The sequence below is a fragment of the Lates calcarifer genome, linkage group LG7_1 (genome assembly GCF_001640805.2).
Source record: "Lates calcarifer isolate ASB-BC8 linkage group LG7_1, TLL_Latcal_v3, whole genome shotgun sequence".
NCBI classification, from domain to species: domain Eukaryota; kingdom Metazoa; phylum Chordata; class Actinopteri; family Centropomidae; genus Lates; species Lates calcarifer.
In genome coordinates this window covers 14,252,639-14,265,728 of record NC_066839.1, presented here as the reverse complement: position 1 = coordinate 14,265,728, position 13,090 = coordinate 14,252,639, and the positions used below count along the sequence as shown (strand labels likewise).

General features: G+C 38.6%; 2 protein-coding genes across 5 annotated transcripts in view; both read right to left on the bottom strand.

The window, feature by feature from the left end:
• LOC108896860 (A-kinase anchor protein 7) overlaps positions 1 to 3,578 on the bottom strand; it is a 41,587-nt gene extending 38,009 nt beyond the window's left edge. For both annotated transcript variants that reach the window (XM_051071952.1, XM_018696138.2), the window contains exons 1-5: positions 2,970 to 3,578; positions 2,622 to 2,874; positions 1,672 to 1,830; positions 1,335 to 1,489; positions 456 to 592 (exon numbers count right to left, since the gene is read on the bottom strand). In XM_051071952.1, the coding sequence (XP_050927909.1) occupies positions 456 to 592; positions 1,335 to 1,489; positions 1,672 to 1,830; positions 2,622 to 2,874; positions 2,970 to 3,152 (887 nt within the window). In that variant the 5' untranslated portion in view covers positions 3,153 to 3,578. The remainder of the gene's footprint in view (positions 1 to 455; positions 593 to 1,334; positions 1,490 to 1,671; positions 1,831 to 2,621; positions 2,875 to 2,969) is intronic.
• Positions 3,579 to 4,041: 463 nt separating this feature from the next.
• si:ch211-245h14.1 (uncharacterized protein LOC563420 homolog) lies at positions 4,042 to 9,049 on the bottom strand. Of its 3 annotated transcripts, XM_018696180.2 has the most exons (10): positions 8,843 to 9,049; positions 8,653 to 8,721; positions 8,079 to 8,197; positions 7,913 to 7,973; positions 7,602 to 7,757; positions 6,605 to 6,670; positions 6,410 to 6,481; positions 5,889 to 5,930; positions 5,380 to 5,571; positions 4,042 to 5,105 (listed from the first exon to the last, which is right to left on the bottom strand). In XM_018696180.2, exons 2-10 carry the CDS (start codon positions 8,711 to 8,713, stop codon positions 4,780 to 4,782), a joined length of 1,095 nt encoding a protein of 364 aa, XP_018551696.1. In that variant the 5' UTR covers positions 8,714 to 8,721; positions 8,843 to 9,049; the 3' UTR covers positions 4,042 to 4,779. The 3 variants fall into 3 exon arrangements, with proteins under 3 accessions (XP_018551696.1, XP_050927907.1, XP_050927908.1); XM_051071950.1 differs by lacking the exon at positions 6,410 to 6,481 and having other exon boundaries at positions 8,843 to 9,048; XM_051071951.1 differs by lacking the exons at positions 6,410 to 6,481; positions 6,605 to 6,670.
• Between the last annotated feature and the right edge of the window lie 4,041 nt (positions 9,050 to 13,090).

The window sequence follows — 13,090 nt, the reverse complement described above, 5'->3', positions numbered from 1 at the left end:
TATTTCATTTCAGCTGTGAATCAGTAAAACTCTTTCAGTTTCACAATTCCTGCTTTTTGAAAAAAATGATGATTATGCCAATTACGGGATACATTTACTGCTTCAGTTGCACAGATAATGTTATATACTGCATAACTGTCTGTGATGTAATACCATTGTTATCATGTGCAAAATATTGTGACAGTATGATATCACAATCTACTCTGACATTTCCAGGCCTGTTGACCTTTTCACAGCGGACAGCAGACATTTTAAAATATCATAACAGGAAAAGCACTGGTGTGATTAATAACATTAATGATGGCGGATTCAATTTACAGGAGCCAGTTCCAGGGCCCTGGTGTTGGTTCAGTGGTGGCACAGCAAATAGTGGACTGGTGTGTACACAAATAGACTGTATATCTGCTGAGTTTGTTTGTATGTTTGTGTAGATGCTGGCATGTACATCCACTCACAGGTCTATTTGCTCCTGATTAGCGAGATGGGTGACCAACAGCGTGATGTGGAGAGTTGGGACGGGGATCATGGCTTTGGCCAATAGGGGCTCCTGCTGAAGCACTGCCTCTTGGACCTCAGTCACAGCTGAGCTTATCTGTCATTGGACAAATTTACTTTCAATCATCAGCAGTTACAACAAGGCCAATACCTCACACACAGTGACTGCTCATTCCTTCTGTCTATCTGTCTCTCTCTCTCTCTCTCTCTTCCCTCCAAGAACTAGCTTGGTGTCAATGAGCAGATGAAAGAAGGTGAGAGGAAGAAATGGGACAGAAGAGAAAACTGGGGCAGCGTCTGCAGTTCGACATTACAGATGAGGCATCAACACATCATGACTATGAGGTAAATCAATGTGTCTTCAGAGGAGCTCTTTGGTCAATAAGCATTAGAATTTCTGTGTCACTGGCCATCAGGTAAAAGAATTCAAGGGGTCTCTGAAACAGCTTCTCTCATCTTCTCTACCACCGCTAACCAGTGAGGTGACGATGAGGTCGACCATCATAATATCAGAAAGTGGTAGCAGCTAAAACAAGGATTGACTTTATTAGCTTCAAGAATAGCCTTAATACCAGAGAGTAAGCAACTGGTCAGCTGAGGGTAGCAATACTACTGTCACTCTCATTGCAGCATGAAAAAATAAATTTTCTAATACTGCCAACTGTTGTCCAAAATATAGTGTGAACTGAGACAATTAAGCAATCAGTCAATGAGTGAATCAATTGAGAATAAGTTGGCAAAATGTTTGATAGAGGTATCTGTAATTCTGTAATAAACAGGGTAAAAGGTGCACGGACTCCTGCATGATCCTTAAAGTGAACAGGATATTAATTCCTTACCTCTGTGTTAGTAATGGGGATGGAGACAAAGTAGTTGGGTCGTTTGCTCTCTTTCTTTTTTTTCTTCTTGTCTCCATCCTCCTCACTGTCCACTCGCCCTCCACTGTCTCCTCTCTTCCTCTTTCTCTTCTTCTGGGTTGATTCTGTGTTGGAGACTAGAGAGGATGGGTGTTAACTGAAACTGAGACCATGCTCAGGTGGTCTATGATACAGACAGCTGGCCACTGCGTCAGCTGCAGCACATCTTTGGTAGTAACTTTACCTTCTAATATTCTAAAAATCTCAACTCTTAATTCAAAGAATAACTAAAAAATAATAATATTAATGATGTACATACATCCTAGTTCCTTCCATGCGGTGGGGCTGGTCAGAGCAAATGGAAGCTCGGACATGAAATTGTCCTGAGTATCGGCCGGCTGGAGCTTTTTCTTCATCAGCTTCTTCCTCTCCCTCCTCATCTTCCTCTTTGTCTTCTTCTCATTTGGTCCTGTAGAAGCTGTAAAGAAAAAAAATACTTACAATACAACAAACACACATACTGTGTATGTATGAAAATGGATATAGAGACTCATTACAGGAGAGCGCTCATATACATGGGGCACATGCATAGACTATTGGGCATGGTTCAGGAATACAGTAAACCTTCTTCTGCTCAGCTCAATGGCCGGTACCTTTTAATACTGACTGGTATGTTCACCAGAAACATTAAAAAAAAACATCAAAAAGACAAGGTGCTGCAATGGTACACTGCATCACTGCATATATCAATCCACTGTGCACGGGATTGATTTATTGAGAATCTTAATAATTTTTGCATTTAAGTGTAGTTAGTTGTTCACTGACAGTGTTGATATTGACAATATCATGATTACATGTACCTACACGTAGAAAGGCTGCTTAAGCACAGGTTGCATGTATGATAGTAAATCTATGTTCACTGATCGAAGATTATAAGAATGTTAAACCACTGTCTGTTAAGGGGCAAGCTGACACTGAAGTCATGACCAGCTTACAGACTTTTTCATCTGACTATGAACATTTCAGGCCATGTAAAAGATGTGTTTTTCACTCTCTAATGTTTATCAAGCACATTTTGTTTGCCACATAAGCAGCATGTGTCAATTTGCATGCTGATTTTTAAATTAAGCGGAAACGCTGTCCATCCAGTGCAAAGTGGCACCGTGTCAGCTGGATTTTTCCAGCATACCTAATCAAAAGGGTTCAGCAGGTACTGTTTTTGGCAATTTTGGCAAACTCACACAATCTCAGGCAGTCAGTTCTACTCACTAGACACAGTGGAGGCTCCAGTGTCAGCAGCACCTTGCTGGACTTCCATGCTGACTACATCCACCTGGCCTGGGCTCATCATTATCTTCAATTCTTCTGTCCCACTCTCCTGTCCAACCACACCTTCACCACCATCACCTCCCTCGTCCTCATCACCATCTGAGGAAACCGCAGTTGTCTCTTTGCCATAGGAGATACTGGCTGGCTGCATATCACACACTGCTAGCTGATACAGATAGCTCTGTGGTACGGCCTAAATCAGAGAGAGGGACAAGGTCACAATATTATACTTTAGTAAACTGAGGTGAGAGCAGCATGAGTTTTTTTTTTTTTCTTTCATGTCATTACTTTAAGTCCGGACCGGTGTGCAGATGGCTTAATCGTGTTGACTTTTTGACAGTGACTGGTGGATATGTGATGCAGTTTGCGGACTGATAGTCCGGACAGTTCATTGGCAGCAAAAATCCTCTGTAGACAAACACTTTCTGAACACGTCGACCTGAGGCTCAACAGGACGCGGCCAAGGAGCATGACATACGAGTGACAAACTTTAGCTAACGCACAAACTGACGTTAACGGCTGGCGAGTTAAGCAGACATTACAGTTAACCTAACAGCAAAATATGAGACTTCAGCTATCTTCAGGACAGTTGCCGCTGAGGCGCCTCTAGAGACAGACTTTCCGTGTAGCTATCACCTGTTGAAATGAATCAAACTGCCATGCTGCACAACATCTGGTGAGCTAGCCAACTGTTAGCTAACTATCTCTAACGGAGTTGTGCTGCTGATTAGCAAAAGTAACCGGAATATCATTTTTTGATTGCTTGGTCTTATGTTGTTGGTGCAGAAAGCTCGTCGGTGACAGCCTTTCTCGGAAAAAGTCCAAACAAATAACGGAGAATAGTATTTAAGTACACGCGCTGATTTGGAGTACTAACCGGAAGCAGCTTATGTTTGTAAACAATATCCAACTTCCGACCTGATTTTTCAGAGCAAAATGTTTTTCTCTTTTCAAAATAAAAGCACGTGGCACTTAAAATATATTTTAAAAAAACACACTTTATGCACAAAAGTATGTAAGATAGGAATTTAATTAAATACTTTGAGTATACATTTGTTGAATAAATTGAAGCACTTGGTTAGACTTAGGTACTTGAACAAATTCAACACTGAACATAACACTTAGGTGTCAAAACTAATCTGTATTACAACCTCTAGAAAAACCTACCAATTAGATACACGACTGTTACTAGAAAGCATGTTATTTGATGTGAGGTGGATAGTGACACTTAAAAAAAAAATATATATATATATTATTTTGAGTAAATAGTGATAGAATCAGAATTGGTCATACATATGATACCATCGGGGAAAAAAAGGATATTTATAACTAAAACTAAAGAATCATTCAGTCATTGTGATCACACTCATAACTGAAGTTTATTAAAAGTATCACACAGTAATCACACATCATGCTTTCTGAGACATTCATTTATAAGCAGCTACAGCAATATGTATATTCAAGCAAACTTTCAGTTTTTTATTTGTCTAGTAATAATTGTCTTCATCTATATTTTCCTTTGATTTGTGTATTTATTCATTGATTTGACACTCCTAGATCAATACATAAAGTTTGGCTGGTCACTGTACTTGTGGCCTCTGTACTGTACATTCAAGTCTTACTGCATGTAGAAACATAGAATGGTAATATTAGCCCAATGGTTCTGTTTCTTTAAAACAAGCAAAGCAAGCTTAGTAGGAGTCATTACAGTGGATTGGATTGCATTGGCTTATGGAATGAACAGCAACACAACTCTATTGCACATGATCAGCAGTATACAGTCATGTTTACTTTTGGGCTTATTTCAAACCAGCCCTTTCCATAAACTCACATGCATTGAACATTTTATGCTCAATTGCAGCCCAAAAGCTCAATGTAATGTTCTGCACAAAAAATGGTTACAAAAGTAATTGTGTAATCATTGTTTAAAAAAAAAAAAAAAACCTTGGTTAAGAAATGCTACACAGACACTTTATGTTTATACCAATGATTAACATAGTGGCATACACAAATCAAGATCAATTTGTGGTTTGTTTTCTCAGTGTTTCTAGTCTCTAATGTTGCAGTTAATAAATCCACAACAGTTCATTTTATTTATTTATTTATTTCCTGAAAACCATCCATGAAAAATATCCATCCTAGGGAAAGTAATACCAGTCCCACTACTACCTGCACTGGTGTTGCATCCTGCACTGGTATCTTTACTTCTCAGACTACAGTGGGTCACAAATGCTTCTCTAATCTTAACAACAGCTTCAATATTTTGGTTACAATTCAGTAACCCAGATCTTGTCTCATGGTAGAAAACATTGACATGCAACACAACATTATCTTTAGAAGTCCATGTTCTCATAGAGGTTGTGTGCCTGGCCTCATGTGAATGGTGCATTAACACCAGAATGACAGGTTTTTCAGTTGTGGACACTAAAAGAGAGGAGGGACATGAGTTAGTTAGAATGGAAAATTATGAGCTCAAAATTGTAAGTTAGTATCAGAGTACAATGCAATTCTGAGGGATTGAACGAAACTGATACTCCCAAAGTATCAATGTGTTGATAACTTAACACTGATCATATATTGTAGGTCAGAAAGAACCTTGTAATACCATGCGCACAGAATAACCGTAAAACCAAATCGCAAAAAAAAAAAAAAAATCAATTTCCTGTTCAATATGAACACATACAAATCTTTCTCTTACCGCTTTCATCAGCCATTGCTGCCTCAACATCTGTCCCAACACGTGAAGTGATTGGACAGAAGACAATAACAATATGGTGATCTTCACTGCTTTGAGTTAACTGAGCTCTATCCCGAAAGTGACTCTTCACTTGCACCATCAGCTGTTCATGGGCTCCAAAGGTTTTACCTGTGATAACCATCTTGTACTTCACTGTGGCAATAGAAAGAAAAACAGTTGTGCAGCTGATACAGGTGTAAACATTTACAAGAACAGAGTGAACCATAAAATAAAAATGATTCCTGCAATGTAGTTCCTCAAAATGTAGTTTAAAAAATTATAAAGCTTTAAAAAAGAATCCTTTTATAAACTATGAAGTGAGACGGTGACTGTGTCTTATATGACCCAGTTAGTCAGGCCTTCTCTGTTACTTCTACAACTGATACCACTGCTACTGGACTCACAGAGGTCATCCTGCGCACAACAACCTAACTTTTAACTGCTGAGTGTCTAATTATCATAGACCTTACCTTCCTGTAAATTCTGCGTAGACAGCACTGGGATGTAATTTCCTAATGAGAAAGACAACATTCACCATCAATGTCATGCTTTTAACCTTTTTAACAATCAGTCAGATTCATTTATGTACTCAGAAATGATTGCCTAACACACACTTTATCCCCACTTTGTCTATGGTTCACTTGATTGATTATAAAGATATTTTAGAATCAAAATTTCAAAGTATTTGTGAGCTTGTTGATAAACGTTTTGGCAGACACCGTAACTAAATATTTTAATCTCAAAATATTTCCTGACTAAGCTAGTAAAAGAGAGCTTTATTTTGAGTTGAAATATAATCTGAAATAAATAAATAAACTGAAATATGACAAATGACATAATGTATATGTGACACCAGAGTCAGTCAGGAAATTGCAGTACTCAGTCAAATGAAGCCTATTACTGGGGCTGCTGGTGCAAACATTGAAAAACAGAAAAAAACAGAAAAACCTGATATGAAAGTGTCAAGTGGAAGAAGTGGAAATTAGATTACTTAATGATTTTTGTTTTCTGCCATTATTTTGGTCACTATCCGGCACATTTTGAACACTGGCATTAGTGTTATCTGCCCCAAGCAAAGAGAGAATGACAGAAATGCATTTACAGACTCTTATACTGTATCATTTACAATTCAAAGCAAACATTAAATACGTCAGAAGAGTGTGGAGCAGAAGAAAACAGTATTTACCATGTGCTCCTTGTTGATTGTCACCAGCTTGGTTAGTGTACAGCTCACTTTGACCTGACAAAGAATCTGGTGGGTACAATGGCACAATGTAGAATCTTACCATCAGACCATATAAAATTGACTCATCTACCACCTATATCTAAGAAATTTCTGCTTGCATAAGAATACATTAAATTGGTGCAGAGTGGACAGATGTTTTCCCTGCAACCAGAAGGCCACAGTCAGTGATAGAATATTTTCAACTCAAGGTTCACTGCTTAGCTTTATCCAGAGTTTTTGACTGCATCCCACTACCGACAGGTGGTTGTAGGTGTTAAATGGTTTGTGGTATCTGATGCAGGGGGCGATTGATAAGTTTGTGGCCTAAGGTAGAAGGAGACGAGTTAAACAGCTCCTGTTAGATCCAAGTGCAGTTCAACTCTTTGAGCGATTCTTCAGAAAGTCTAACTTACGTGGTATTTCTATTTTGGGTAATTGTAAATTACAAGTCAGCACTGTCTGAGAAAATGAAGAACACCTGCCCCGTTCACATGACGTAGCCCCCCTCAGACCACTACCTCTTCCCTAAGATGAAGAAGGAGCTCAGTCGTCACTGTTTTGACAGTGATGATGACATCATCATTATCATGAACCATTTTACATTATTATACATTATTAACTTTCTACATAATCATACATTACATGTGCATGTAACTGTTCAACACATTTCCTTGTACACATTTATCAACCAATCCTTGTAGTTTTGACCTAACAGATATGCATTTCCAAAGTTGAGCATGAACCTCCACACTCAGGTTTGATCTCTGCTACACTATACTTTGTGTTTATCAACAGCGGATCATCCTGATGAAAACACTGAAAGATAACCTGTGTATTCACTAAACTGTTACAGTTTTGAATCTGCTTTGATTTATTCCAAATACAACTCACTCTAAAAGTTCCCCATGATTATGATAATGTTTCTTACGCAGTTAACATTACATTATTGCATTATAACCTTTGTTGGGTTCTGGGTTTGCCTGGTTTTTTTTGCTGATGTTCTCCAGTAGATCAATATGAGCATCAAGGAAGGTCTGCACGTCATCCAGTTGGTTCTTCACGCTCTTTAGGACATGGAAGTATTCAACCAAGACCCCATTGTCAGCTAGAGCAGCTGGAGGGAGAGTAATAGATAGTGTGTGTTAGAATTTGGATAACAGTATTGTTACATATACAGTTACAATAGAGTTACAGTCCAAACAAAAAACAAAAAATGAAACTCAAACCACATACAAGAGTGAAAGTAACAGTTAAAAATGCTGTACATACCACTCAAACATTCCTGTGTGAGGAACCCTTTCAATCCCTCTAGGAGATCATTGATTGGCCTCTGAAACAGAAATAATGTGACACAGAATGATACTAAAGGAGCATTTTACATGTTCATTGTGCACTTTCTCTAATCTGACCTGCACATTTCAGCTTGTTAGCTCACCTGTTTGTGTATTATCGTGTAGATTTCCCTCCTAAATTTGAACGGTTTCCCAGGAAACAGCTCACGAAGGTCCTCCCGAGTCAGTGACCGGATATCTGAGTCAGTGGTCAAACCTTCGTCTGAGGGAACAGGTGTGATGTTGAGACACAGTTTGATTCAAATCACATTTCATTTTCAGAGATTTAAGTGGCACTAATGAGGGACTAAATTAAGCAATATTAACCGAGAGGGTGTGCTTTAACACCATAACTTCAGTTATGCTTGCTGACCGCATCAGTGTCGTGCTCAAATGACGTTAAAAGACACCCTCGAGTGTAATCTTGCGATTACACAAGTATTACCAACAAAGTAAAATGTGTATGGCGGAGTAATATTTTTAGTGATGAGTAAGGTGTGCTGTCATGCTGATTTGAGCACATTCTAAATGTCTCGTGGACCAATCAGATTGTTCGGTCGCAACTACTTCTTGTATAACACGCGTTTTATGTGAATGTTCATGTTTTACTGGTTGGTCAATCATTCTTCCTAAAACAAACAAACAAACAAACAAACAAACAAAAAACAGGTTACTTACGCTGAAGAACATGGACTGCCTCTGTGCTGAAACGCCGTATTTCCCTCATTAAAACAGACATGACTTCACCTAGAGAGAAAGAAAACACAAACATTAAAACATATATTGGACTGACGTAATTTGCGAGAGATCTAGAGACAAACCATCTGCGTATGACAAACTGGAAGGTAGTGGGAGGAAGGAGACCCACCTTTGAACCGATCAGAGCACACGATACTTCCCTGATTTGATGTTTGGTTTGTTGTAAGGTGTCAGTTACAGGAGGTGTGCCTCTTGTTTGCTGTCGGTTATTTTTAACGAAATAGTAAATATTCTAGGTCGTATTTTCACCCCAAACTCACGAATGCACACGCAGTCTCACGTTTACAGACAACAGAAAGTGAAACTTAAGGAAACGTCGTGACGTCACCGTCACTTCTAACAATACGTTTCAGCCCATACAGCCTAAAATCAAGATGCACAGTAAACTCTAGTGCTCACACTTTATCTGTAACAAAAGAGTACACACATTACTCCACATTACACTCACACAGTAAAACACAGTCACATATTGGCGTTAATGGGAGAGCAGTGCAATGTTTTCCAATCTGAACCAGTCTCTGCAGCTCCAGTTGAGTTACTCTGTGTTAAGTACCTTGCACAGTCACACAAGGTTAATAGTTGTTTTGGAAGAGGAAACTGTTTTTTTCTTCTCTATTTCCTGGCAGACTGAATAAAATGACCCCCCCCCCCCCCCCAGACACAGCATAAAAGTGGCATCACGTTTCAACCAACACAGCATGTTCACATGTATAGTGAATCCAGCAGGGAGCAGCACTGTACAACTTTTATTGCATTGCAACATTTTAACCTGCTCCACTAAGTTAGAAACACATGTGCTGCCCATTTGTAAAATTATGTATCAACCTGTGGATGCAATGAGAGGCCACTGCAGGACACAGCAATCTTCAGCTTTAAAGACCAAATCATCATCTAACATGAGAAAACAAATATCTAAGGTACAATGGTTACAAGTATGTTTTGCAATTGTATATTAATTTGGGTGTTGTATATGAATATGTGCTGGAGGATAAGAGGATGTGAATGGGCATTACCGAAGCCTACCTAAACTCCAACTGCTGTTAAGCATTATCATATATAAATAAAATTAAAAAGGAAAAAAAGAAATAAAAACATTTTGGGCCGCATAGGCTGGAGCCAGCACTGATCACACTGACATTACATCATATTTTTATGTACATTTATTGGCATATTTTCCTGTCCATAACAGTAAAATCAAGATTATAATTGAGAGCACTGTAATGCACAAAGAATCTGGTGGGTACAATGGCACAATGTAGAATCTTACCATCAGACCATATAAAATTGACTCATCTACCACCTATATCTAAGAAATTTCTGCTTGCATAAGAAAAGCAGCAGTTTTTTCATTTGTTAAGTCCGACGTCGTTCACTGGTTTGTCTGCAGGCGCCGGAGGCAGAGGTTCCTCTCTGAGCCCTTTTGGCAGGCACTGACAGCAGGTGAAGTGTTATTGTCTCCTGTGTCAGACGTTCTGCGGGGGGCCAGACAGCTCCTGGTGGTTCCACTTAGTCTCCGTCATGTATGACGTTCGAGTAAAAGACAGATCTCTCTGTGTAACATAGCGCTCTCTATGTGATGGTATGCAAAGTCTGTTCGAGACAGTGAAAATGTGTGACTTGCTCCTCCGACAGCTGAGCGTCGCAGAGATGCTTTTGATATTAGATTCAGTCTTTGAAGCTTCTTCAGTGGCATCTTTGAACAAAACACACACATTAATTATGTCACTGGAGGGATTAAAACTTTATTTGCAAAGAGTACAACTGAAGTACTTTGATATTTTCAGTCTTTTTTGACTTGAATGAATGAATGAATAAATAAAAAGAGGTTACTCAACCACACACTTAACTGCCAAGCCTGTTCAGCACAATTTCTTATAAGCAGTGGCAAACTTTGGCCAGAAGATGGTAATCAGGTATCAGGAGTCCATCTGTTTGATCCAGCACATGCAGGAATCTTAATAGAGAAGTTTCAAGGCCGATTTGGCCTCCAGCCTAACTGTTAGATCAAGTCTGCAGTGCGTCAGCAGATTTTAAGGATGGAGCCAAACATTAACACAAACAGATGTCTCAGTCTTACTTACTGGTCTCATTTCTGACTATCAAGATTATATCAAACATGTTTCTGAGTAGGTAAGTCAAGATGTATTTATTGAGTACTTTTTAAAACAGAAGTCTTTCACAATAAAAGCATGCAGCAGTTGGGCACTATAGAAACAAACATCAGAGCAATGAAGATGATGAAAACAGTGGTCCATTGAAATGTTTTCAAAATAAAAGTCTGAGTGAAATCAGGATGAGCTCTCTGTTAAAAGTATTTGACTGATACTAAAGGTCACAAATACAGCAGAGTTGTAATATCCATGAAAAACCAGACGTACGTGCGTATGTGTGTGTGTGTGTGTGTGTGTGTGTTTGTATATTTATGGTTTTCAGCATTTTTTTCATGTCTTGTTTGTCTATTTGTCTTTTTGTTTTCATATATTTGAAATGAAGCACTTTTTTAATTAATGATGTTCTGAATCCTTTTTGTAGATGTGCTCCACAATAAATGCAGGCCTACCTGAAATGAAATACAGCAAAGACAGAGGCTGTGAAGAGCCTGAAAAGGAATCAATAAGATCTTAAAAATCAATTCTAAAACATACTGGGAGCCTGTGTAAAGAGGGTAAAACAGGTGTGAAGTGGTTATGTCTGATTCTTGTTAAAAGCCTGGCAGCGGACTTCTGTACAGTCTAGAGTTAATCGATAGATTTTTGTTTCAGACTAGCAATAAAAGACGTTGTTATAATCAAGACATAAAAACTAGAGGATAAAAAACATTTTCTGTGTTTTTACAACATAAACAGATAGAAATTTAAAACTATTTCTAAAAGAAATGTGTGTGCAATCTGCCTTCATTTCGATCCAAGCTCTGGGAACATCCTGTAGTCTCTGGGTGGCCCACAGAAAAACTTTAAATTTCTACTGTATGTGGCCACAACTCAGAAATGTACCCAGGAGCTTCCCTGCAGAGCCTGAGTTAATCATTAAAACTGTCAAGACTCACATTCGGTCAAGTCTGCCAAGTCTCTTGTGAAGTGACATAAATAGCAGCATACATCAGAGAGCACAGATCTTCTAGAAAAACCGCTCTCATTTTAAACCAGTTTGTTTGCTCAGTTAATATTACACCAGCTGCCTGCTCCATCATCTCTTCTGTACTGTTCAGGGTGGATGCTGAAACACAAAGGCGAATACAAAGCAAACTAACACTGGTAGAAATGTTTGCAGGTGAGCTTAGACGTCTATGATATGATCAGAAATATCAGACTCTTGTTTGGTTTGGACGGAGTCATGATAACAGGATTATATGCATTGTGAAACCCCTTGTGTGCACTTCAGTTACTTTATTCAATAGCAGTGAAGTGAAAGCAGTAGTGTCTTGGCAAATAATGTCGGTGTTTTTCTGTGTCAATCCGCAACATCTCCAGCCTTTTAGCAACACCAAATAAAATGACAAAGTGCAGTAATTTAATGTTTACCTAATGATATTCCCTCAGGGAGGTGGGGTCGACTTGCAAGACTATGAAACAATAGGAATTAAAGGAATATGGGATCAAATTGAACCATACCAGTTGCTATATTGGAGAAATTCGTAATTTTGTTGTTGTTTTATTGCACAATATCCACATAATTTGGAAAACTAATGAAAGAAAACATTGAAATTCCACTGCAACAATCACTGAAATTCAAATTATTATCAAAAATGTGTCCGTTTTTGCTATTCTCTACAGAAATTGCCTTGTAATTTCCTCGCCCAGCTGCCACTAAAAGAAAAAAATTCCATTGAACAGTTCAGTTCTTTTAATAACTGTGCACTGTGTTGACCTTTGGATAGAATAGATACAGAAAGACAATGTCAAGTGGGGAGAAGAAATTCTGGTGCATTTAGTTCTTTGGTATGAATGGCAATGAGATAAGAAAAGAAGAGAAACTGCTGTAAAACACAGAACCAATGATGCAACTCATGCTCCTTCACACCAGGAGTCTGATCTCTCCCTCTTAACACGCTCAATTATCGCAAAATGTGATTTTCTCTCATCTGGGTAGAAGCAACATGTTAGATTAAAAGTCAAGGCTTTGTAGACACAAATTCTCGCACACACACTTGCACATGCTCACACACACACACACACTCTCACAGTCACAGACATTGCCCTCAGTTATTATGCATTCATAAATCAAAAGGTTGTGACGGGAATTAATCTAAAACGATGGCGAGTGTAAGTCACCGGATGCAAATATGACAGCTTTATTAGAAAACTAGATTGCTTGAATTTGTCTGAATTAATGTGACACTTTTTTTTTTGATTAAATA

Coding starts and splice junctions, on each gene's coding strand:
- si:ch211-245h14.1 (XM_018696180.2), bottom strand. CDS start 8,713: ATGTCTGTTTTAATGAGGGAAATACGGCGTTTCAGCACAGAGGCAGTC. Junction 6,482..6,604: donor CAATCAACAAGGAGCACATG/GTAAATACTGTT, acceptor TGCTTGGGGCAG/ATAACACTAATGCCAGTGTT. Junction 5,106..5,379: donor AGCAATGGCTGATGAAAGCG/GTAAGAGAAAGA, acceptor CCTCTCTTTTAG/TGTCCACAACTGAAAAACCT.